This window comes from Gadus macrocephalus, chromosome 23 (assembly GCF_031168955.1).
Source record: "Gadus macrocephalus chromosome 23, ASM3116895v1".
Classification (NCBI taxonomy): Eukaryota; Metazoa; Chordata; class Actinopteri; order Gadiformes; family Gadidae; genus Gadus; species Gadus macrocephalus.
Genome location: NC_082404.1, coordinates 8,844,152 through 8,865,749, shown reverse-complemented (window position 1 = coordinate 8,865,749; position 21,598 = coordinate 8,844,152). Strand labels below are relative to the sequence as shown.

The 21,598-nt window shown below is 44.8% G+C and overlaps 4 protein-coding genes and 1 long non-coding RNA gene across 8 annotated transcripts; 3 read left to right on the top strand and 2 right to left on the bottom strand.

Annotated features, from left to right (window-relative positions):
- Window positions 1-15: 15 nt before the first annotated feature.
- On the bottom strand, window positions 16-4,514 carry chmp5b (charged multivesicular body protein 5b). Its single transcript, XM_060044597.1, has 8 exons — window positions 4,322-4,514; window positions 3,603-3,707; window positions 3,466-3,512; window positions 3,121-3,214; window positions 2,878-2,949; window positions 2,653-2,761; window positions 1,293-1,408; window positions 16-318 (listed from the first exon to the last, which is right to left on the bottom strand). The coding sequence occupies exons 1-8, from the start codon at window positions 4,388-4,390 to the stop codon at window positions 268-270; spliced, it is 663 nt and encodes a 220-aa protein (XP_059900580.1). The 5' UTR covers window positions 4,391-4,514; the 3' UTR covers window positions 16-267.
- LOC132452168 (uncharacterized) lies at window positions 1,332-2,328 on the top strand. Its single transcript, XR_009524255.1, has 2 exons — window positions 1,332-1,441; window positions 1,629-2,328. It is a non-coding gene; the product is annotated as an uncharacterized LOC132452168 (long non-coding RNA).
- Window positions 4,515-6,453: 1,939 nt separating the features above from the next.
- Window positions 6,454-12,605, top strand: LOC132452183 (regulator of G-protein signaling 20). Its single transcript, XM_060044641.1, has 5 exons — window positions 6,454-6,780; window positions 8,182-8,359; window positions 9,798-9,878; window positions 10,180-10,414; window positions 10,558-12,605. Exons 2-5 carry the CDS (start codon window positions 8,199-8,201, stop codon window positions 10,744-10,746), a joined length of 666 nt encoding a protein of 221 aa, XP_059900624.1. The 5' UTR covers window positions 6,454-6,780; window positions 8,182-8,198; the 3' UTR covers window positions 10,747-12,605.
- lypla1 (lysophospholipase 1) lies at window positions 12,122-16,331 on the bottom strand. 4 transcript variants are annotated; one of them, XM_060044638.1, is made up of 10 exons: window positions 16,215-16,331; window positions 15,375-15,778; window positions 15,214-15,245; window positions 15,030-15,095; window positions 14,883-14,930; window positions 14,651-14,721; window positions 14,483-14,556; window positions 14,076-14,177; window positions 13,542-13,718; window positions 12,122-13,280 (listed from the first exon to the last, which is right to left on the bottom strand). In XM_060044638.1, exons 2-10 carry the CDS (start codon window positions 15,441-15,443, stop codon window positions 13,230-13,232), a joined length of 690 nt encoding a protein of 229 aa, XP_059900621.1. In that variant the 5' UTR covers window positions 15,444-15,778; window positions 16,215-16,331; the 3' UTR covers window positions 12,122-13,229. The 4 variants fall into 4 exon arrangements, with proteins under 4 accessions (XP_059900621.1, XP_059900620.1, XP_059900622.1 ...); XM_060044637.1 differs by lacking the exon at window positions 16,215-16,331 and having other exon boundaries at window positions 15,375-15,538; window positions 15,627-15,767; XM_060044639.1 differs by lacking the exon at window positions 16,215-16,331 and having other exon boundaries at window positions 15,375-15,538; window positions 15,651-15,759.
- On the top strand, window positions 15,922-20,728 carry mrpl15 (mitochondrial ribosomal protein L15). The gene is made up of 5 exons (XM_060044636.1): window positions 15,922-16,105; window positions 16,245-16,402; window positions 18,770-18,935; window positions 19,444-19,567; window positions 20,069-20,728. The coding sequence occupies exons 1-5, from the start codon at window positions 16,001-16,003 to the stop codon at window positions 20,404-20,406; spliced, it is 891 nt and encodes a 296-aa protein (XP_059900619.1). The 5' UTR covers window positions 15,922-16,000; the 3' UTR covers window positions 20,407-20,728.
- The last annotated feature ends 870 nt before the right edge of the window (window positions 20,729-21,598 follow it).

Sequence of the window (21,598 nt, the reverse complement as noted above, 5' to 3'; positions counted from 1 at the left end):
TTAGTTGAGCAAGAGTTGGGTTGTCCGAAAATATAATTTATTGGATTGCAGTAGAAAGTTTACAGAAGGCGTTTTTTTCTTCCAAGAATCACTTTAGCCAGAATATTGGTTCTTCAGAAAGACAATCACATTATTACTAAATTATTTCTCGATATAATATATTGCATGCTAAATTAAGATTAGCATTAAGGCGCCTGTGAGCTGGCGGTGAAAGACAGGAGTGTTAAATACAAGGCTTTGGTACATGTAAAATCCCAGCAGGCCGGCCTATGTGGCTGGGATCTGGGGGAGGCCGAACTCATCCACCAGCACACCGTCCTGAAACAAGACAATAGGAATATCAGGATTATGGCACAATGATGAATGGCTCCAGATCCCCGCTTTGTGACCTTAAAATGGGAGGGTCCACCCAGACATGAGTTGACGAAACTCTGGCTCAACACTCCCAACTGGTGACCTCACAAAACTTGAATAAGTTCTGAGGTCACCAGTCCTAAAATAAACAGTGATTATAATGCCGCTTTTCCACTGCATGGTACCAGCTCGACACGACTCGACACGACTCGACTCAGCTCGCATTTTTTGCGTTTCCACCGCGGTACCATGGTATCTGGTACCTGAAGTGGCTGCTTTTTCTAGTACCTACTCGCTCTAGGTTCCAAGCGAGCTGAGCCGATGCTAAAAGGTGACGTCGGCAGACGGCCGGCGACTGATTGGCCAGAGAGTGTGACGAAGTCACGAGAGCGACATGGCAACCATGCTGGTAACATCCATAGCAGCGCCGCAGCCAACATGTTCCACTTCTTCAACATGCCAGCTAATAATAGTAATGCGATCGATGTCCTCCATTGTTGTTATGTGGGTTCTGTCCATGTGTGGGTTGCGTATGTGTTGTTTGCGTCGCGTACACAAATACGTCACGGCCCTTTCGCGCAGCCGACCCCGCCCACGTCCAGGAGGTACTATTTGCGGTGGAAAAGCACCCGTGCTGCTACCGTGTCGAGTCGTGTCGTGTCGAGTCGAGCTACATGTGCGGTGGAAAAGCGGCATAAAAGAGCTCCCTCGGGTCCACATCTCCTATTGTGACCTCACAAGTGGGAGGTTCCACCCAGAAGTGTGATTGGTGGCCTCTACCAACTGCTAGGCTGAAGTCCAACCATCATGCATCTGGGTGAACTCTCCCACTTGGGACTTCATAAGTGAAACAAGTGGGGCCCTAATGCTAAATAAGAGGTGGACGGCCCCGTATGAGCAGTATCTAATGAGACGGTGGAGGACCCGTGGCTCCTTACCCGGCTGGTGGACTTGTCCCCAGGCAGACCTTCTGGGATGGAGGGGGCGGTGGAGGCATCGTCCAAGTAGGAGCTGTCCTCGTCAAACATCATCTCATCTCCCAGTGCGTCCAGTTCTGTGGACCAAGAAACCACACAATCATTATCCAGTTCTCTGGGCCCAGACACCACACACACACACACACACACACACACACACACACACACACACACACACACACACACACACACACACACACACACACACACACACACACACACACACACACACACACACACACACACACACAAACATCAGTTCTGTGGACCTAGACACCACACACACACAAACATCAGGTTCTGTGGACCTAGACACCACACACACACAAACATCAGGTTCTGTGGACCTAGACACCACACACACACAAACATCAGGTTCTGTGGACCAAACACAGCAGCAGAAGCAATACTTTAATACCCCATACGACAAATACAGGAATCCGTCTGGGTTGAGTTGTAGACATTAAAACAGGAACAAATGACTGTTAGAATCAACCGAACCAGACGCACACACTCACACACACACCAGAGGCCCTGAATACATGGAGGAGGGTAGCTTCAGGCTGGTTTAATCAGCTGACCAGCTAAGGAATGAATGTAGTTCACAGCTCAATCACATGACCATGGTCGTGAATTATCAGCCAATCGGACCATGCTGTGGCCTGTGAATTCACTGCAATGCCCTCAGGCGGGCGTTGTAAGGAACCCCTTAGGAGAACAAACCACTACACCAAGTCCTTCATTCCCTCTGCCATCATTGTATTACACCCTGACAGTGTTTATTTTAAATGACTAAACGTGGTTATTTATACTACTTAATCAGACTTTTTTTTTTATTGTTGCTCATTGTACTGACCTATGAACATGATATGTTGCCACCAACATATCGCTATCTTGTCTTTTCTGTGAGTTTGTATGTCTTAAGTTGTTGGTATGGACTTGGTAAACTGCAAATAAGTTGCCCTTTTTGAGATCAATAAAGTTGTCTGAATCTGAATGCCATTTCACAAATCTGGGGAAATCCCAGCTGTAAATTACAATCCAGACTGAAAGACACACAATGAATTACATAATCACATTTAAAAGGGGCCAGGTGTGATGCTGCTTAGCCATTACAAAATCCATCCAGAAGTGACATCATAAGTGGAAGTGTCCACCCAGTATGACAGAGCAGCTTACTCAGTGGACTGTACCAACTGGTTGGCTGACCCATCCATTGTACTTCTGAGTGGACTTGCCCACTGGTGACGTCACTAACGGACAGGATTTGAAACGGGCCGTTTGCCGCCTTCCCTCCTGGTGATCGGTGGGCTCAGCTCACCTGCTTCCAGGTCGTCCTCGTCGATGTCGGGCGTGCCGTAGCTGCGGCTCATGGCCTCCTGCACGTCGTTGGCGTCCTCCATCATGTCCTCCAGCTGGTCTTGGAGGTCCTGGAGGAGGGAGGGGGAACACAGACATCGTTTGGATGCATGTTTAAAAGAGAACTGGGCTTTTAGTTTGACCACATTTAGGGAGGAGGGAGTTTTAAATAATCAAAGACCAATACCTCGATCTTGTCAATCTTTATGTTCTTGTAGGCCTTCTTCATCTCCTTGGCTCCAACCTTCATGGCGTCCACCTGGAGGGAAAATAATGGTCAAAGTCCATAGACCACAGAATGTACGCGTATGTTGAGGAGGTCTCTACAGCCATCCCTAAGATGAAGGTTCCTTCCAAGCTCTCCAAGTGTTCAGCCTCTCTGCCCTTCAGACCGTAGCGGTGATGAAGGTGAGTGTCTCGAGGGTCTTACGGTTGTCTTGGTGTCTTTGAGGGACTGAATGGTGTAGTTGGCCTGCTCCATGTTAAACGACTGCTGCATGAGCTGGTCTCTCTGGCCCTCGTACCTGGAAGACCGAATCAAACACTGAGACCGGTGCACGCCGACAGATTAGAGTTATCGATTTCGCTTGGCCACTTTTCCTTTAGCAAACACTTAAAGCATGTGGTCCAAAGTGCTGTGTGACACGGTTTGAATAACATTACATTTGAATAATAGAGACAGCGGATTTGAAGTGTGATGTTTATTAGCCAATCCAAGCCACTCCAACATCACAGCTGGAGATAGAGTACAGGCTCTTTAACTGTGATGACTTACATTCTCTTCTGCTTTAAAACTCTCATGGCCTTCTGTTTCACCATGTTCTAGCAGGGGGGAGAGACAGGCCGCCGTGTTAGGACACAACACTACAGCTATGTTCCAAAGTATTAACCAGTCAAGCCTTGATGAGCTACCTTTGAGGGCCCGTCCCTCATCTTCTTCATCTGGTCCTTGTACTTCACCAGCTCAGCATCTAGTCGGGCCACCTTCTTCTCAATGGACTCTGACCGAGAATCGACCTGATCAGAGACAGAGCGATGCTTTACATTTCACCGGGTATAGGGGCCACTTAACGTGGGGATTTATAGGTTAAACCCCCTGAGTAGACCCATTGCAGAGTGACTGAATGTTACCAAAAATAAAACACATACGACTGTAGGTCTTAAAACTAATACAAGCTGACTGAAGTGACGAGACGTTAGATTCATAATGGGTTACATCCCCTGGTGTGAATGGCATAGCTTAGGGGTTAGTTGGCCCTGAAACCTGTCCAACCAGTTCAACACAAGATCCAAGCAGGAAGATGGCTGTGTTTTTATTATTAGTTTCAAATGTAAGGATTTCGTCTAAAACAACAATTGTTTTTAAATCGTCTTCTTGTTTAATCTCACATGATGAAGCTTGTGAGAGGAGATCCTATTCTCTCCCCCTCTCTTTCCAGGGTGTAGCGCATTAGCACCAATACTACATGGATACTCTTTACATGATAGTGTTAGAAGTGTAAAAGCAGTACACATTTTGTGGGTAAAAATGTGTTTTAAACCACGAATAGCTGATTACACAAACCAACCAAAAGCCTCCTTGTTTACTTTGCGATGGCAGCGTTCAACAAGTTGTTAAGGTTGATACTCACAGTGCCGATGCAGTCCGTCAGGTTGGGAGGGGGGGCTTTAGGCTTCCCGCTGCCAAATATACGATTCATTATTGCTGAAAAATGTTAAACAACAGCGAAAATAACCTAGTTAAGAACGCTCACTGACCGACGAGAAAGAATACACCCGGAAGACAAGTTGTGTTTACGTCAGTGCAGTAACTTGTCTGGACCGCGCATGCGTCCACGCCCTGCGTCGTCCAGCCTGTACAGCACCATGGTACAGCACAGTAGAGTAGAGAGAGTTGTTTTACATAGAAACATTGAACCCAAAGTATTTTGACTATTATTAATCAGGATTTTCCGTCTATTTGTGTCATCCCAGAAGTTTTTTTATTGTTTATTGGTTAAGTAATTTGACATAGTTAATTATTAACACACACCACTCTCACATATTAAGTCTAGTTAGTACATGTTTCACATGGAGTGTTTGAAAGAACCAATTATGCAAATTATTGCAATATTTGTGAATTTCGTATTTTGCCAGAGTATTTTATGGTGTTAATGTGTTAGCTCTAAATTGGTCATTCCCGTGATGGCCATGCGATGGCGCTGTTGACCTGCAGTGACTGCACGATTAATTCTCCCTCAATTGGACCTTCACAGCCTCTATGGAAAGTCGTGCTTATTATGGGTCGGTTGCGTAATTTGCCTAATATCTAGCAGCCCCCTGAGAGAGACGCATGGTTTTGAATAACCAAGTAAATGGTGCATAAGTGAGATGTGTTTTTCTGAGATTCAAGACGATGGTTCTTCTTAGTAAAAAGCTGTGGTCTTCCTTATGACGTCACACTGGAGTTTCTGCTACGCGTCAGCAAGGAGAGAAGATGCGATTGGAGCGTCACTTTCATTAACTCAGGAGGAGCGGTTGGAAGATGTGATTGATTCAGTATAACAACAAATTCAACACGCAATATATTTCATGAAAAGAAAGAAAAATACATACAGTAAATGGGATTTGTAATCCTAAACAATGTTAACAAATATGTAAACCTATCGAATAAATATTTGACCAAATCTAACTCTCTCTCTTATGAAATAAAATAACTTCAATTAGCCTATAAAAGGAAATTGGTCTCTCGTCCATGCCTGGTCATTTGATTACGGCTCTGATCACAGATAAGGGACGTCCCAAATCGAGTGTTTAGAGTTGATGGTGAACTGGCCATTGGGTTCAGCACAAACTCATCAGGCCGGCTACTGATGACAGAATGGGAACGATTCGGAAGCTAGCTCTCTCCTGATCCTATTAGATTAGTTGTTGGTTCCATTGCTCGACCCTTAAGCCAATATCTTTGTTCCCCATTATAATTAGAGAAACGGTTTCTTTAGCTAAAGTATAATAAATTAGCCTACCACAAAAATAAACCTGACGACGGGATGAGTCAGTCTTGAACGAAGAATTCGGCATTCGATTTTCATGTCACCTCATAATTAGTCAATTAAAACGTCATTAAGTTACGATAAAGTAACAAACGTTCCTAATCTGGAAACAGACGGGCCGGTATGGGTTCTCTAGGCCCTACAGGGCGGAACTGACGGAGTCTGCCTCTAGGAACTAATCAGCCAAGAGTTGAGGTGAGGAGAATGACTCCTCAGGCATCACCTCTGATTCACGCCTCCGATCACACTACACACACATACAGTATGTAGGCTACACACAAACACACACGCACCCACGCACGCACGCACGCACGCACACACACACACACACACACACACACACACACACACACACACACACACACACACACACACACACACACACACACACACACACACACACACACACACACACACACACACACTAATAGAGAAAGGATTATTTGCTTATTCACCCATTTAAGATGGGTCAAATTACATGTTTCTGGTGAGCCAATGAGCAGCATTATCATCCTGGAGGAGAGTGGAGTTGGTAATATGATTCCATGTAAACAGTTTCACCAACTATCTGAAACCAAACGTCCTACACGAGAGACTCACCAACCATATGAACTCTAACGTCCGACACAAGAGTTTACACAACCATCTGAAACCTATTAGTCCGACATTGCCCCCTAGCGGTCCCACCGGCCAGCTGCGGCACCGCTGTATCTCCGCCGGATGCGCTCAACACGCACTGAGGACACAAGCACCAGATATAGACCCACACTGTTTCACATCCCATTCTAGAACAATGTTATCCATTTTAAACCACTTTATAAACCCGTTTGTGTTCCACATCCATAACCAGGCTAATTAACCTGTTGATCGCGAATCTGTTGCGTTGCGGTGATGAGGCACGCGATGTTGGGCTCCTGGACAAGGCGCAGAAACATATTTTACGCTTGGAATTAAACGCATGCGCAGAGGGGTACCCCACTGCTTTGCGCTGCCAAGGAGAAGCAGTCAGATGTGCTCGAACCAAATATCACCTGGATTCTGGCATTCATGGTGACACAGTGAGTACATGTCTGTCTCCATCATTTACATTGATTATTGATTATCAGTGATGCGTGTATATATATACGATTTAAAAAGCACACGTGCATTTGCCTTCATTTGGACCAGAACATCAGCATTGGTCTCTGAACGACATGTTACCGATAGGACGCCTATTATACAATGCTGCATGTCAACGTTATTTGCATACTGAATATGCCTGATCTTTTGCTTATTTGTTGATAGTCTGTGTAGCCTTCTAACTGCAGGATATCTGTGGATTAGCTCGATGTATGGCTGCATTCGGATAATTTTTCTGTTTCCATTCAAATCAATCTGCATTCCGAGGAACAATTATGAGGGGGGGGGGGGGGGGGGGGGAATATGGCTATTCAAAACAATAACCAGGACGGGTTGTAATAGTTTCCTTGATGAGGCGGATGGTGTCGGTTAACCACAGTTTGAGATGATGATGGTGTTGATGGAGGCTGCGGCGCAAATGTAACGCCTTGTCGCTTCCATTAGTGTCAACCCTGTGGTGGGTGGGAGAGAGAGAGGGACAGAGTGAGAGAGAGGCTCAGAGAGAAAGCGAGAGAGAGAGAGAGAGAGAGAGAGAGAGAGAGAGAGAGAGAGAGAGAGAGAGAGAGAGAGAGAGAGAGAGAGAGAGAGAGAGAGAGAGAGAGAGAGAGAGAGAGAGAGAGAGAGAGAGAGAGAGAGAGAGAGAGAGAGAGAGAGAGAGAGAGAGTGCTAATAATAAAAAAAAAATGGCAATACTTTTTTTAATTTTTTGGCTTCATGTTGATTAGCATCTTCTGCAAGCACGATTCATCTTCATCTTGAAATGCAGCAACGCTGCGTCCGGCTGAACGTTATCAGAAACTAGTCTTTGTGAAATCATTATTGATATTCACCCACTGTCATTCAATGTGCTCCCACAGTCCACTTAGTCTCAAGGAGTCTGCGCACGACTCCAGACCCTGTTCTGTGTTCTTCATTCTGTGTGGTCGGAATAAGTGTGCAACATGTAGCCTACAATGACTGAACGTGGAGTGTGGTCGCCTGAAATTGGGTCAGAAATGTTGGATGCCACTGGCTTAATGTTAGAGGGGATCTGTCACACAATAATCACACAAGCATCGCTTGTCATGAGCTAAATAGTGGGAAGTTGGTCCATTTACGTCACTTTTCCAGATCGTACCAAGGGAGAACCCAACTCACGGACCAGTGACGTCAATGCTCCAACGTTTCTGTGCTTTCTTTTCTTTCTTACAAACACAAAGTTGATGTCGCAGACCGCAAATTGTAAACAGTAGGTCCTCATATTAGCAAAGAGCCATGATGGTACCCCTTTAAGAGTTTTTTGGTAACAACAGTATACACTCTGCACCCCCCCCCCCCCCCCGCCCCCTTCTCCCCTACAGCTCTTCCTCTGTGGTTTATGGGTTCGGAGTGGCTGGAGAAGAGGAAGAGGCAGATGCAGGTTCACCAGGAGGCGGCCGCCACCGTCCTGCATGCACGCGACGCCATGCGCAAGACGCCTCCCAACAACGCGTCCAACGCGTGCTGCTTCTGCTGGTGCTGCTGCTGCAGCTGCTCCTGGTAACGCACGTTACTATGCACGAGGCCAGCGGGTCCGGGACTAGTGTTGACACGATGCTGGATTTTTCTAACTCTGATACAATTCCTGGAAAAATATCGATGCTCAAAGTCAATACCAGTTTCGATACCAAGGGGAACAAATGTACATAACATTAACAGATTGTATTTTATTTTATTTTTTATTAAATGACATTCATTTATTCTTTTTATTAATAAGATCACTATAACAAGACTATTAACGAGGTTACGAGGTACGACAGAAGAATGACTTTAGTAAAAGTGACCAATTACTGACTGTGAGTGAACGCAGCGCGAGTGCGTGAGAGGGGGCGGGGCTTCGTGTGTGTCTGTCAACTCGCTGGCGGAGAGGAGCGAGAGCGAGAAAGCGCAGCCGGTACTATTGTATCGATACTGCGGGAAATGAGTATTGAAACTGTATTGAAAAATCAATACTTTTGACAACACTAGTCCTGTCTAATTTACGAATTATTAATTACGAATTGCAAAATGTATCTAATATTATTATCTGATCTCACAAGTCTTCAGCCCCAAATTCAGGTTGAGAACTGCCAGATTTACTAGGCGAGGGGCAACTTTGAGTAGCCCCCCCCCCTCCCTCCCTCGATATACAGTCCTGCCTGATAAAGTGAATAAAAATGCGAAAAGAAAACCAAAGTCTCCGCACACTGCTCAGGTCACCTCACCACCAAAACAACAGCCCACAGCCTGAACCGCAAGGGATGGTTTTGTGTTTTGAAGCCGTGTTCCCATTCATGTCTGGACTATATGTGTTTCTTCCTCTGTCTCCTGACTTTGGTGCTTGCTGGGCCCCTGGGGGTCAACTTTGACTTCTGTTGCCACCTCTGCCTCAATTATTTTCACCTAATTGCTCCGGAGTCACAAAGAGCCACCGGTCCAGGGGGCTCAGCTGACATCATGCACACCTGGCCTTAATTAGTCTATAGGCGAAGGCAACACCAGGTGTGCACAACAATTCAATTACACACACTGGGCTGGCTTCTACCGAGAGGCCACAGGGTCCCTGTAGGATAGCCGTAGTTCCGGCTACTATCTTGAGCATAGCACTAACAACATACTTTCCAAAGCCTACTGAGTTCCATTAAAACACAGTATCACTATGTGATCCGGAATTCAACCACCACGTAACGTGTGCTAAGTAACCCTTAAAGCATGCTACACATGGTTTATAACGTGATATACATGCTATAAGCTAACGTTCTATACAACATGCTATTTAGACATACTAACATGCTGTACTTGCTACAGGTCATGATGTAACTATTGTGAAAGGCATTGAGTCGTTATTGGGACGTGCATGTGAATATGTTTTATTCTCCCTTTAGAGACGTTCTCTTCCGTTCCTTGTCTTCTAGAGAGATTTTAAAATGCGCTCTGTTCCCTTCCTTGTCTCTTCTAGTCTGACAGTTCGCAGCGATGAGGAGACGGTCCCGAGAGGTCTCGAGCGGAGAACAGACGCCTTGGCCGTGTGTGACGACAGGTAAGGGCACGCCTCAACACAAACGTGGCTGGCGGCTTCACCATATACCTTCCAGTTCACAAAGAGGTCGTTCACCTAGTGGAAGCTGAACAGTTTAAAACAAGACTGGTTGTGAGAATGTATTTTCTTGAGTTCAAGAACTTCATTAGCATTGTGCAGTATGTATTTAGATCTGAAGTGACTTTCAAGTGAGGCGACAATCAAAGCCATCACCGTCATCTTCATTTTTCTCCATCAATCTTCTCTCTGTTCATTTCCTCCATCGTTATTCACCCTCTTCTTCTTCTCCTCCTGTCCCAAGCCCTAAGCCCACCCTGGAGGATGCTCGATCATGGTCCATGTCCTTCGAGCGTCTGATGAAGAGCGCGGCTGGGCGAGGATGTTTCCGGCAGTTCTTGCGGACGGAGTTCAGCGAGGAGAACATGATGTTCTGGCTGGCCTGTGAGGAGCTGAAGAAGGAGACCAACAAGACGGTGGTGGAGGAGAAGGTGCGGCAGGTCTACGAGGACTTCATCTCAATCCTGTCCCCTAAAGAGGTGAGACCGGAAGCGTTGAGATCTTCACCCTCGTCGCCGTGTCAAAAGAGGGAGATAATTAAACCTGCACTATGTATGTTGTTCCATTAGCAGGCCCTAGTGGCTTCTGTTGTAAGACGACTCCTCCTCTTCCTCTTCCTCAGGTGAGTCTTGACTCACGGGTCCGAGAGGTGATCAACCGCAACATGCTGGAGCCCACCTCCCATACCTTCGAGGACGCCCAGAAGCAGATCTACACCCTGATGCAGCGGGACTCGTACCCACGCTACATGAACTCCTCCGCCTACACAGACCTGCTCAAGGACCTGGAGGAGCCCAAGACTGAGCCCTAGGGGGTCCCAGGTTAGGGCACCTAGTCCCCCCGCACCCCCTTATGTTGTGAGTAGACGGGTAGAACAATAGCTAGCACTCTACTGGTGTTAACTCCCATGATGCACTAGAGATGGGTTCATTCAATAGGATATTCCAAACCTAGGGCTCCGCAGAAAATGCTATGTTGTTTTCTCATCAGGGCTGGGCCAACTAACCGCTAATTGTGCTCCACAGGGAGCCCCGACAAACGATCCTTGGTTAATTGAAAACAATCCATGTACAAAGAATGAGGTCAACTTTTATGAGTCAAAGTGGTAAGTTGACGCTAGTGTTTGTCATGGATCATTTAAACCCGGCAATTCTTTCGTTTGGATGGACCTTTCAGACGCACAGTTTCTGGCACCTTCCAAAAATGAATATGACAATGTCGATACAAAAGCTGATAGAACGCTCAACAGACACAGGATGGATACGGTAAAGGGGTCAGAAAGACTGGATACAGGATCATCTAGTGGTCAGGGTATTTGACTCCAAGCCTCTACCTGTAGGTCTCTGAGAGCGACATACCCCCTGACCCCTACCTGTTCCTAAACGACCCGTCTCTGTTCTGTTTAACCCCTCCCTGCAGATTAATGACATATTTCTGTACTGTCTAACCCCTACCTGCTCCGTAATGACCTGTCTCTGTAATTTCTAACCCCTACCTGCTCCTTAACGGCATGTATCTGAAGTAGCTTTAGATAAAAGAGCCTGATTAATGACTTAAAACGTGAAATAGTAAATAGACATAAACATGCACTTGTGATACAATGCATGTAGGATATCAGACTAAGCTGATGTTTACGGTTTCTTTCAGTTTGATTTGTGAAAACAGGAGTAACAAAAGGATAGTCCAACAGTGCATATTAATATTATGTGTCAGAAAATCATCACATATGTGTCAGTTTTAGGGCCGTCAAGGTAGAACTATATTTCAGTTTCAGGACATCTTGAAGTTTGTAATCAAGGTTGAGATTACAGTAGTGATGGTTTAGTGTAGGTTTGAGGTTATGGTTCGGGTAAGGTTAAAGTCAGGAGGGAGCAATGCATCATGGGAAATTAACCACCAGATAAGTCTGTCTGGTTTTATCTAAATAGATGGAAGAAGAGAATCCACCCTAATTACACTCTTTATCCAGGGGTAACTTCTGACAGCTCACCAAACCACTTGAGGTGCCCGGCTAGAACCAGTTCAAACCTGTTACAAAAGAACCTCCTATATTTTTACATATATATATATATATATATATATATATAAGCGCTTGTTATTGCACTTTTCTATGTTGTTCTCTGAAGGACAGCATGCACCCTTGTGTTAGGACACATCACACCACGTAAACTACACCTGGTAGAAAATAGATTTGATTTATTCTTCTTTTATTTAAGTGCCTTGGAACAAAGCTCTCTCACGCACTTCCGCCGGGGATCTGAATGGTGACACTATGACATCATACGTTTGGTGCTCTCAGCTCTGGTCAAAGATAAGTTCCTCAGAGAAAGGGATGGGCGAGAGATGGAAGTGGAGCGCGTGTTGTGGGTTGGAATACTGTGAGGTTTAGCACGGGGGTGAGTCCATGACCATAACCACTGATATTATCTGTGTATTTATAAAAACGTTTGTGTGAAACAGTGCTGACCTTTCTCACAACTTGAATAAAGCACAGTTGTAATGTTTATGTTGAACACACTTTGCCCTTGTTTTGCATGGATATTAATGGAATAGTCTATTCTTTCTAATATAATACGACATCTTCCTACAGATTTTGTATGTGGGTTGTGTGCATGTATATATGTATGCATATCAATCTGAATATTATAAAAACCTATGTAAATTCGTAAACTGTGTTTCTTTTGTCAATGCTTCGTGGTTCACTTAATCACATCATTGCAAAATACAATGATTGAGATGACTCAAAGCATTATAATACTATATAAATGAACATACAGCTTGTATATTTTGACCTATATCAAGTAGTATATTAATACTTGGTTTCACTCAAAATAGCTGGTAGCATCATAAGTATACTTATACTAGATGGTGCAGTAGTATTATAATACTAAAAAGTATTAATCAGATATTGCCTAAGGTATTCCAGATAGCTTGTGCTCTTATCAGCAGGCGTCTGCACTCTGCTGGGGTAATTCTACTTCCTGTGTCCTAACACTTGAGGTGGGCCTACTTCTGGTCCTCCCAGTTAGGAGTACCCCGGGCTACCATCCAGGCTAGCAGATTAATCTGGATGCTAATGCCCAGGCTAACTTCGAGGTTAATTCTAAGGCTAATGTAGAGGCGAATGTCCAGGCTAACATCCAGGCCAACCGTTAGCCCCGGTCCAGTATGGCTCTATGTAGCGGTAGCAGCGGAGGTTAGCGCGTTGAGTCAGTGTGGGTTCTTCAGGAAGCGGTAGCATAGGCTGGTGGACAGCGGTCGTGGGGAGTGCTCAGCCAATCAGACAGGCTCAGCTCAGATGGGCGGGAGCTGTTTCTCTATGAACCTCTTAACCTCCACCATTTCCTAGAGAGACAGCGGACAGATGGACAGAGAGAGAGGGAGACGGACAGATGGACAGAGAGAGAGGGAGAGACGAATCAAGTGAGAAAGAAAAGGAGAGGGATAGAATGTAACAAATACAGAAAGAAACCAAGAAAGAGGGATAGAGAGAGAAAGGGAAAGAGAAAAAAAAAAAGGGTAAAAATCACGCCTGCTGAAGCAACAAAACACCCATCAATATGTCCTCCTGTCGCGCCCAGTCCTGAGGGTCGACCCCGGGCTGACCTCTGGGCAGGCGTCGTGGGCCAGGCCGCGGTACGTTTTGAAGGTGATGTTGGCCGGGTTGATGAGACTTTTCATCTTCTCCACGCTCTGGCGACCGAAATGCACGGGGACGATGCCGTCCGCGTCCCCGTGGCACTGCAGCAGAGGCACGTCTGCGTTGGCGCCGCAGGCCGAGGCCTGACAACACGAGAGATTAGGATTAGGATCAGCACCAGATTACAATGTACAGTGCTGCGGACCAGGGGGTTTTCCCTGAACCGCCTTTTGTTTGGACGGGGCCGTAAGGAGGAGGGAAGAGCTCCAGATTCTGGGAGTTAAAGTCCATCCCAGGGTTCTGATCTAATCACTTATACTCATTATTTCCTAAGTATTCAATCAGCAGATGCTTACAGTTAAGTAATAGACTATCCTCCTACATCCTATGTAGAGCTAATGAGGGAGTTCTTTCGATCAATGGAGAGAGTTTCAACTGCAGCTCGTAATGAGGGCTAGGGCAGGAACAGGTGTGGTCCAGGTGAGTGGGCCTGGCCTTACCTGAGGGAAGGAGTTCCGTAGAGGCAGCCAGCAGCTCAGAGCAATCACACCGGCCAGCTTGTGCTGAGAAGTCAGAGCGGTGTAGAGAGACAGCGCTCCACCCTGCCAACAAAAACAACACAGGCTTCTGACTGGCTCACAGAGCTGGGGATTCACAGCATCCCAACCAATAGTAAGACAGCTGAAGCCGAGGTTCCTACACTCACCCACTACCGCAAATCAAATCCTTAATAAACCAATCACATTATTCCTAAATCTAGTACCGCCATAACATCTGATTTGACTAAGAAATGTTTTTGTCTGCAGGAAGATATCTGGATAATTATATGACAGCATGGTCACTAAAGCTCCTTATACAATTTGAAATTTGAGATAAAAGTTTGACAGAGCAAGGTGTGAGATCGTACCTGGGAGAAACCACCCAGCATTATCCTATGAGAGGGAATTCCATTTTTCACTTCATGGTCTATTAGGGCTTTTACTGTGAAGGGGAGAAATGGTTTATCTTAAACAGTGTGACTGCAAAGGTTTTTATGTAACTGAGAACACTGTGACTATATTCAGACGAGGCTTACAATTTTCTGACGCTCGTTTGATACCCGATGCGTCCTCGTCCGCGTCGTGGTTCAAGCTATAAATGTCGAACCTGCCAACAGAGCAGGTAAAAATCCCCACATATTTACAGAAGAATGAGCCTCCTGCAGTCTGACTATCCAAAGACACCTATAAGATAAACACTTCACACTATCAATCCTGGGAGAGAATTCAAGAATTATTCATGAGCAAAAACTGTCTTTATTGACTCACCATGCGGGCATGGACATCCTCATGTTTAAGGTAACTGGTATCGTTGGACTGCAGAAGGAGAGAGCGTAATTAAAATCAGAACAGTCCAGAACAACATAGTTATGCCAAGTTGTATATGAATGGTGTCCAGGGTCCTACTGTACTTACGCATGCGGACAGATGTACTTCACATGGGGTGTTTTGATGCCTGTGAAGGCACTTGCCCACCCATGTCTGGTTAAGGAGAAAGAATGCACATACATGTACTAAAGCAATATGTCCACATATTATTATTTTTGGTATAATAATTTCTGGTGTTATATATCAATATGCCAACACCAAAAGAACATACCCCGTATCACCAAGACCATGTAGAAATATAACCTGTGATAAATACATAATACACAAAGGAATTGATAATGCACAGTATTGATCCATATCAACGAATCCATATCAACGAATCAACATGAGCATGTAAACAAAGACATAGTATAACACATGGACGCGTCTTACCGCGGCGGTGGCTTTCCGCGCGGCAGGCACCACGGCAGGTAGAGGAGCTGACATGCTGTTACCGCACATGCAGAGCTGGAGTTGCTGTCATGTGATGTTATCCTTCTGGGAGCGACGAGCTGCCAAAGTGACCGCCGAATGTGTCGGTTTCACTGACAGGTGGACTAATGAGGAATATAAGAAGATGAGACGGAAACGACGGACTTTAATCCTTGGGACGGGTAGGATTATTGCCGTTATTTGAATTATTACCTGAGAAAATAACAACCAAAGCACCGGTTTGCTGCTGGCCTTGAACCACACTCACGATTGGTTTAGCAAAACACTCCGTAGTCCCGCCCACATTGCGACGTGATTGGAGGTCGTGTGATTTCCTGTTCCAAGCACAACGCCGACATTGGTTCCTGGTAAATCACGATATTGAGAATTAATCAAGTTATAGTTTAGTAAATCAGTTTATATATATTTTTTATCAATAAAGATGACTGAAATTAGGTATTTCGTCTGAAATGTATAATATCTTTGTTTGGTTTTCTAAGGAATATGTCGGTGGGTTTCCGGGGTCAATTGTCACGTGACTAATGTGTCCTTGGTTCTGTTCCCTGTGACATGTGAGCAGCATAAACATGTCTCTTATCAAAAAGCCTGGCGGAAAAGCTTTGGATGTTTTACAGAATTTACCTCGCATCACTTTAGCAAACTTGCGACCCGAGCCGGGGTCAAAGCAAAAGGTGAGCTTTTGTTATGTCACTAATGCAGCAGCATTCAGAGCTAATGTTAGCCATGTCCAGTTGAAGTCAATGGACTGATGCTAACAACGGCGACTGGACAAGGGGTAACCTGTGTGTCTTGTCTGGTTTGTGTCTTCAGGAAAAACGGCGAGGCAGGGGTCAGTATGGAGGCAATCGGAGCGGCCGCGGCCATAAGGGAGAACGCCAGAGGGGAACTCGTCCTCGTCTGGGGTTCGAAGGAGGAGCGACTCCCTTCTACCTGATTATCCCGAAATATGGATACAACGAAGGGCACAGGTACACAAACCTGTCTTTTTGTCATTGTAAAATGTTTGTGTGTGATAATGAAGTCTGGTCCAGCACAAACGATCTGGTAACAGGTGATCTCAACAAAACGGACACAAATGTAGCCCTTGAAGTGCACATGTATACAAAACAATCTCTAACGATACACAATGAATGAATGCTGTATTGACCTTCAGCAATTCCCTCTGTATATTTCTTGTCGGGAATTGGTTATGGCGAACCCTTACTAAAGTGGTAAATTACTATATTGACCTAACAGCTGGTTTGTATTGTCCCAGTGGCCAATGTATTGTAACACGTTATTAGTAGTATTATTAGGTGAGTGCTGCATGCAACACTCGACTACTTCTGAAGTTTTATTCTTTCTTTCTTTCTTTCTTTCTTTCTTTCTTTCTTATTCTCTACAAACTTTGGGACGTATCTCCTTCCTACATTTTTCACCTAGACTCCATTCAAAATTTCAGAATAGCTTCGAATTCTTTTCAGATTATTTTAATATTTTATACTTTTAAAGATATTCTACTTTTAAAATACTATCTTTTTTTTAACATGGGAGTCAATGGGAGGAAGCCGTCCTCTGGTATTTCAACTGTTTAAGACGTAACTAAATGAATTTTCAACCGTTTATCTTCGCAAACCATTTAACAAATCGACACACTTGTATCTTCAATAATATCTAAACAGTATTTCGATATCATTTAAACTTTCTTCAGAATCGCAGTTTTAGTTTCATACCGGCTTCGGTTTCAGCTGTTTTCATTGAAGACGTCGTCTGCCCATAAGTAATGCATTACTGTAATGCATTACTTTTTGCTGTAACGTGGTAATGTAAGGCATTACAAAAAAAAGGTAATATTTTACTCGGTTCAAATCTCAGTAACGTGCCTTACAATGCATTTTAAACCCGAAATTTCCTTCCTCTTACTGCCTAGAGGAGAAGATCACGGCAGCAGCAGAGTCCAGGGGGGCTGGTTGTAGTCTTTTCGCTCGGTTCTCCGTAACAAAAGTAGGGCTATAACGGAGCGAAAAGACTACAAAATGCCAAATAAAACACAACAGAAACTGTATTTCGCTACGATACTTGATTTGGAACATCAACGAACATCACTAACCACTCAGTGAGTTGCACATTTCTGAAAACGAACATTAAGGGTTGTTTTAAGGACAGTTTTGTGAATACCGATAGCCAGCTATTTTTGAAGCAAGCCGGGGCGATTTGAAATGAGACAGATACAGAGACTAGACAAACCAAAAAAGAGTGCTCAATGTTTGTTTTTTTACAATCTACCGTAGTAGGCTCTAGCTCTATTGATTTCAATATGAATACCTAAAGTTACAGTATTTCTATTATAAAATGTTTTGCACTATGAGCCATAACTGCGACCATTATATTGTAATTTTGTTAGCCTTAAGCCTAGCTCAGTCATTATGCCATACCACATCACCTCCTGCTGTGTAATGAGCTGCATTGAACACAAGAAGATCTATTGAGAACAACAATCCATATGTCCTGTTATTTTGGTGAAAGTAAGGTTGTAATGCCTTACAATTCAAAGACAGAAATATTGTTATGTAACTAATTACTTTTAAATGACAGTTACAAGTAATACATAATGCATTACTCTTAAGGTAATTAGAAGAAGTAACATGCCCAACAGCCAACACTGATCGTAACTCAATCAAACCCTTTAACAAATCTAAACACTTGTATCTTCAATAATATACCAACGGAATTTCTTCAGAATCACAGTTTTCTTTTCATACCGGATTTTTTTTCAGTTGGTCTCATTGATTTACGTTGACGCTGGAGCGCGAGGACGTTCAGCAGTGTTACCAGATTGGGCGTTCTTTCCTGCCAGGTTGGGCTGCTTTTGGACGAAGTTCATGCAGTGTTGCCAGATTGGGCGTTTTTTCCTGCTCTATTTGGCTACTTTTAATCATGCACCGGCTCGCTATTCTCTTAAAGACACACACACACACGCACACGAGCACACACACGTGCAGTGCAATACATTTGACCTTTCAGATTCTTTTTCAGCGTTTTTAGCAATGCTTTGCGCTTTTCATTCAGCGGTCACTTTATTTGCTTCCAATCATCTACATTTTCTTAAATGGTGTGAATGTTAATATTGTTTATTCCATTTAGACTTTTGAACTTTTGTTCAAATCCCTTCACTTGATTTAAGCCATTTAACGTTTCTTTATGTCTTAATCTATGTGGCTTTATTAAAAAAAAAAAAAAAACTCACTTTGTACTACAGCACTCACTGCATTTTCTGCAGGAAATGCATTTTCCAGTTATTTATCTAATCGTATTATAACCCATTATTATTAATGTTTCCTCATTGTACTTGCCAGCCGCCGGCCCCAGTACCAGCCCCTGTCTCTGAAGCGTCTGCAGTACCTGATCGACGTGGGCCGCCTGGACCCGTCCCAGCCCATAGACCTGACCCAGCTGGTCAATGCCCGGGGGGTCACCGTCCAGCCCCAGAAGAGGGACTTCGGGGTCCAGCTCGTAGACGAGGTGACTGCTGATCAAAGCTAGAGACAGAGGAAGACCTTCATTTCTACTAATGCAACACATTCATTGAACTATTTCATTCATTTCATAGTAATTAGAATATCGACCGTTACAACACAAAAAACGTTGGTTGACAGTCTGATATAAGTTCAGATGTTTTACTCTGGGTAAGGTTCTGGGTTCAAACCCCATTGTACTAAAGCTGTCCTACGGGTAGTCTACATACAGAAGTCCTGGTTTTCTTTGGAACAAACTACTAGGGCTGAACTGATTTAGAAGTTACAATGTATTTGTATTGTCTTCATCCAACACCCTATTCTACAGTACGATAATGTGTTGCGTGTAACTAGGCTAGTTTCAGTTGCACTGCCGTGCCACTAGGTGTCACTGCATCCCACGGTTGAGATCAGCGCAGCCACATCCCTCCCTGACCTGCTCATTGTGATCTCCTGTTATTTATGTTGCGTTCTTCCTGAGGTTCCCCGGGTCATTTGTTTTGCTTCCTCCTCAGGGCGCTGAGCTCTTTTCAGCCAAGATCAACATCGAGGTCCAGCGGGCGTCGGAGGCAGCGATCGCTGCCGTGGAGCGCAATGGCGGGGTCCTCACCAACAGCTTCTATGACCCCATCAGCCTCGGTAACTAGTCACCATTCGCTCATTTAACTGAGCAGGTAGGGCTAGGTGGGCTTCTTGCTCAAGGATGTTGACGTTGGGGATCCTAACAAACCTCTCAGGCATTAAGTCATCCTGACCACTAGACTATACTACCTCCAATCTGGCAGGACGTATGCTGCAGGGGTCAAAGTTCACAGTGGGCTAGTATTGATACTGTGATGTATATGACTGGAGTTTGACTGCCTCCAAAAACAATCTGTATACGTCCTGAAATAATGTCATTGTTTCCTAAATGTCAGACAACTAAGTAGTTTAATGTATTTTTATTCATTTGTGGTTTCGTTTCTTTTGTTTAATGAAATGCATTTTTGATGGTGCTTAAAAGGATACTAAATTGTATTTTCCGTAGTGTTTTGTAGATAAAAGGTCTTGGGAGTGTACTGTAATTAAAGATGTTCAGTATATTTAATAAAAGGTGTTTGGTGGTTATTCCCGGGGTCTAATCCGTGTTCTGGTTCCCAGCGATCCTCATCAAGCCCGTGCCGTTCTTCCAGCGGGGGCAGCCCATCCCCAAGCGCATGCACCCGGGGGAGGAGATGGTCCCGTTCTACATGGACCCCTGCGCCCGCGGCTACCTCGCCCCCCCCGAGCAGGTCCAGCAGGCCCGGCTGGCCCTTGCCAAGAAGTACGGCTACGTCCTCCCTGACCTCTCCAGGGACGAGCTGTTCCACATGCTGAGCTCCCGGAAGGACCCCAGGCAGATCTTCTTCGGCCTGTCCCCCGGCTGGGTGGTCAACATGGCCGACAGGAAGATCCTCAAGCCCACCGACGAGAAACTCGTCCAGTACTACGGCTCCTAGAGGAGAGGCTGGGCCAAGGTGCGCTCGGCTTTTCTATTACGGAAACCTGGTGGAAATATGAACATTTTGCCTAACAGACCAACTCGAAGTTATGACGAAACCTTTATGGATTACTGTTATAAACTTGTCACAGTTCCCTGATAATCTCTTTGAGGAATTATTTCGTCATTTTGTGAAAACTGGTCTGCTCCGGCAATCGTCATTCTGCCCAGAAACAAAGTTGGTCAAAACACATGATGACGTAGCTGAACTCATGCAATGTAAAGATAATAATCCAGCTTCTCTGTAAAGTTTTGTTGTTTGAATAAATATCATTGTTATACACGCTTTGTTTGTTTTGCTGAGGATTTAAGTCAGGGGCCCCAGTAGCCATAATCTCACGTTGCGTTCTATCCAACCTACCGATTGACGCGTATCAGCCCCTTATAACTCGCTACAGTAGCCGGGATAGCTACCGTCAGTGAGTCACCGGCGTGGTCACCACGGTGGAAGTAATGTCCAGTGCAACAGGTGAGCGGGAAATAAGCAGGAGAAGACAACTCAAAGAATGAAAACAGGAAGCAGATGTGTGTTACGTGTGAGAAGGGCAGCTTAGTGTTAGTCACAGGCAGCTGTATCCTGGCTAGGAACCCCCCACTCTACGACTCAACGCACACACACACACACACACACACCTTGCTGCGTGCACGTGAGGATGCACTGCAATAATATGTCATGAGGAGCTTTGATGCGCAGTGAAAATAATTATGAGTGCACTTAATGACGTCCGCAATGCACACAGTTTTCCAACAGAAACCTCCACGACATTCCTAAAGTTCGACCCACTTGTTGTTTTTGTTTGGCAGACAACCAGTAAAAAAACCAAACAAGCCAATGGAGCATTCTTAAGCTGCAGGCCTGCCGGTCATGTTTACAAAGAGAGTTGTTGCATTAGTACAAAAGGACTGCAATACCAAGTCCAGATAATGGGCCCCTTCTATTTCAACTTTCTCCATCACGCTTGTGTTTATTTTCACCTAACTGGCACAGTCACTATAAATAACTTGGTATTTTACGCTGATATTGTCTTAAGCAACGCGGCCATAGAAATGCTGCAGATATAAAAACACTATCGTAGGAAGCATATGTTTGTGTGTGTTTGTGTGTGTGTTTTTGTGTGTGTGTGGTTGTGCGTACACAGTGTGTGTATACT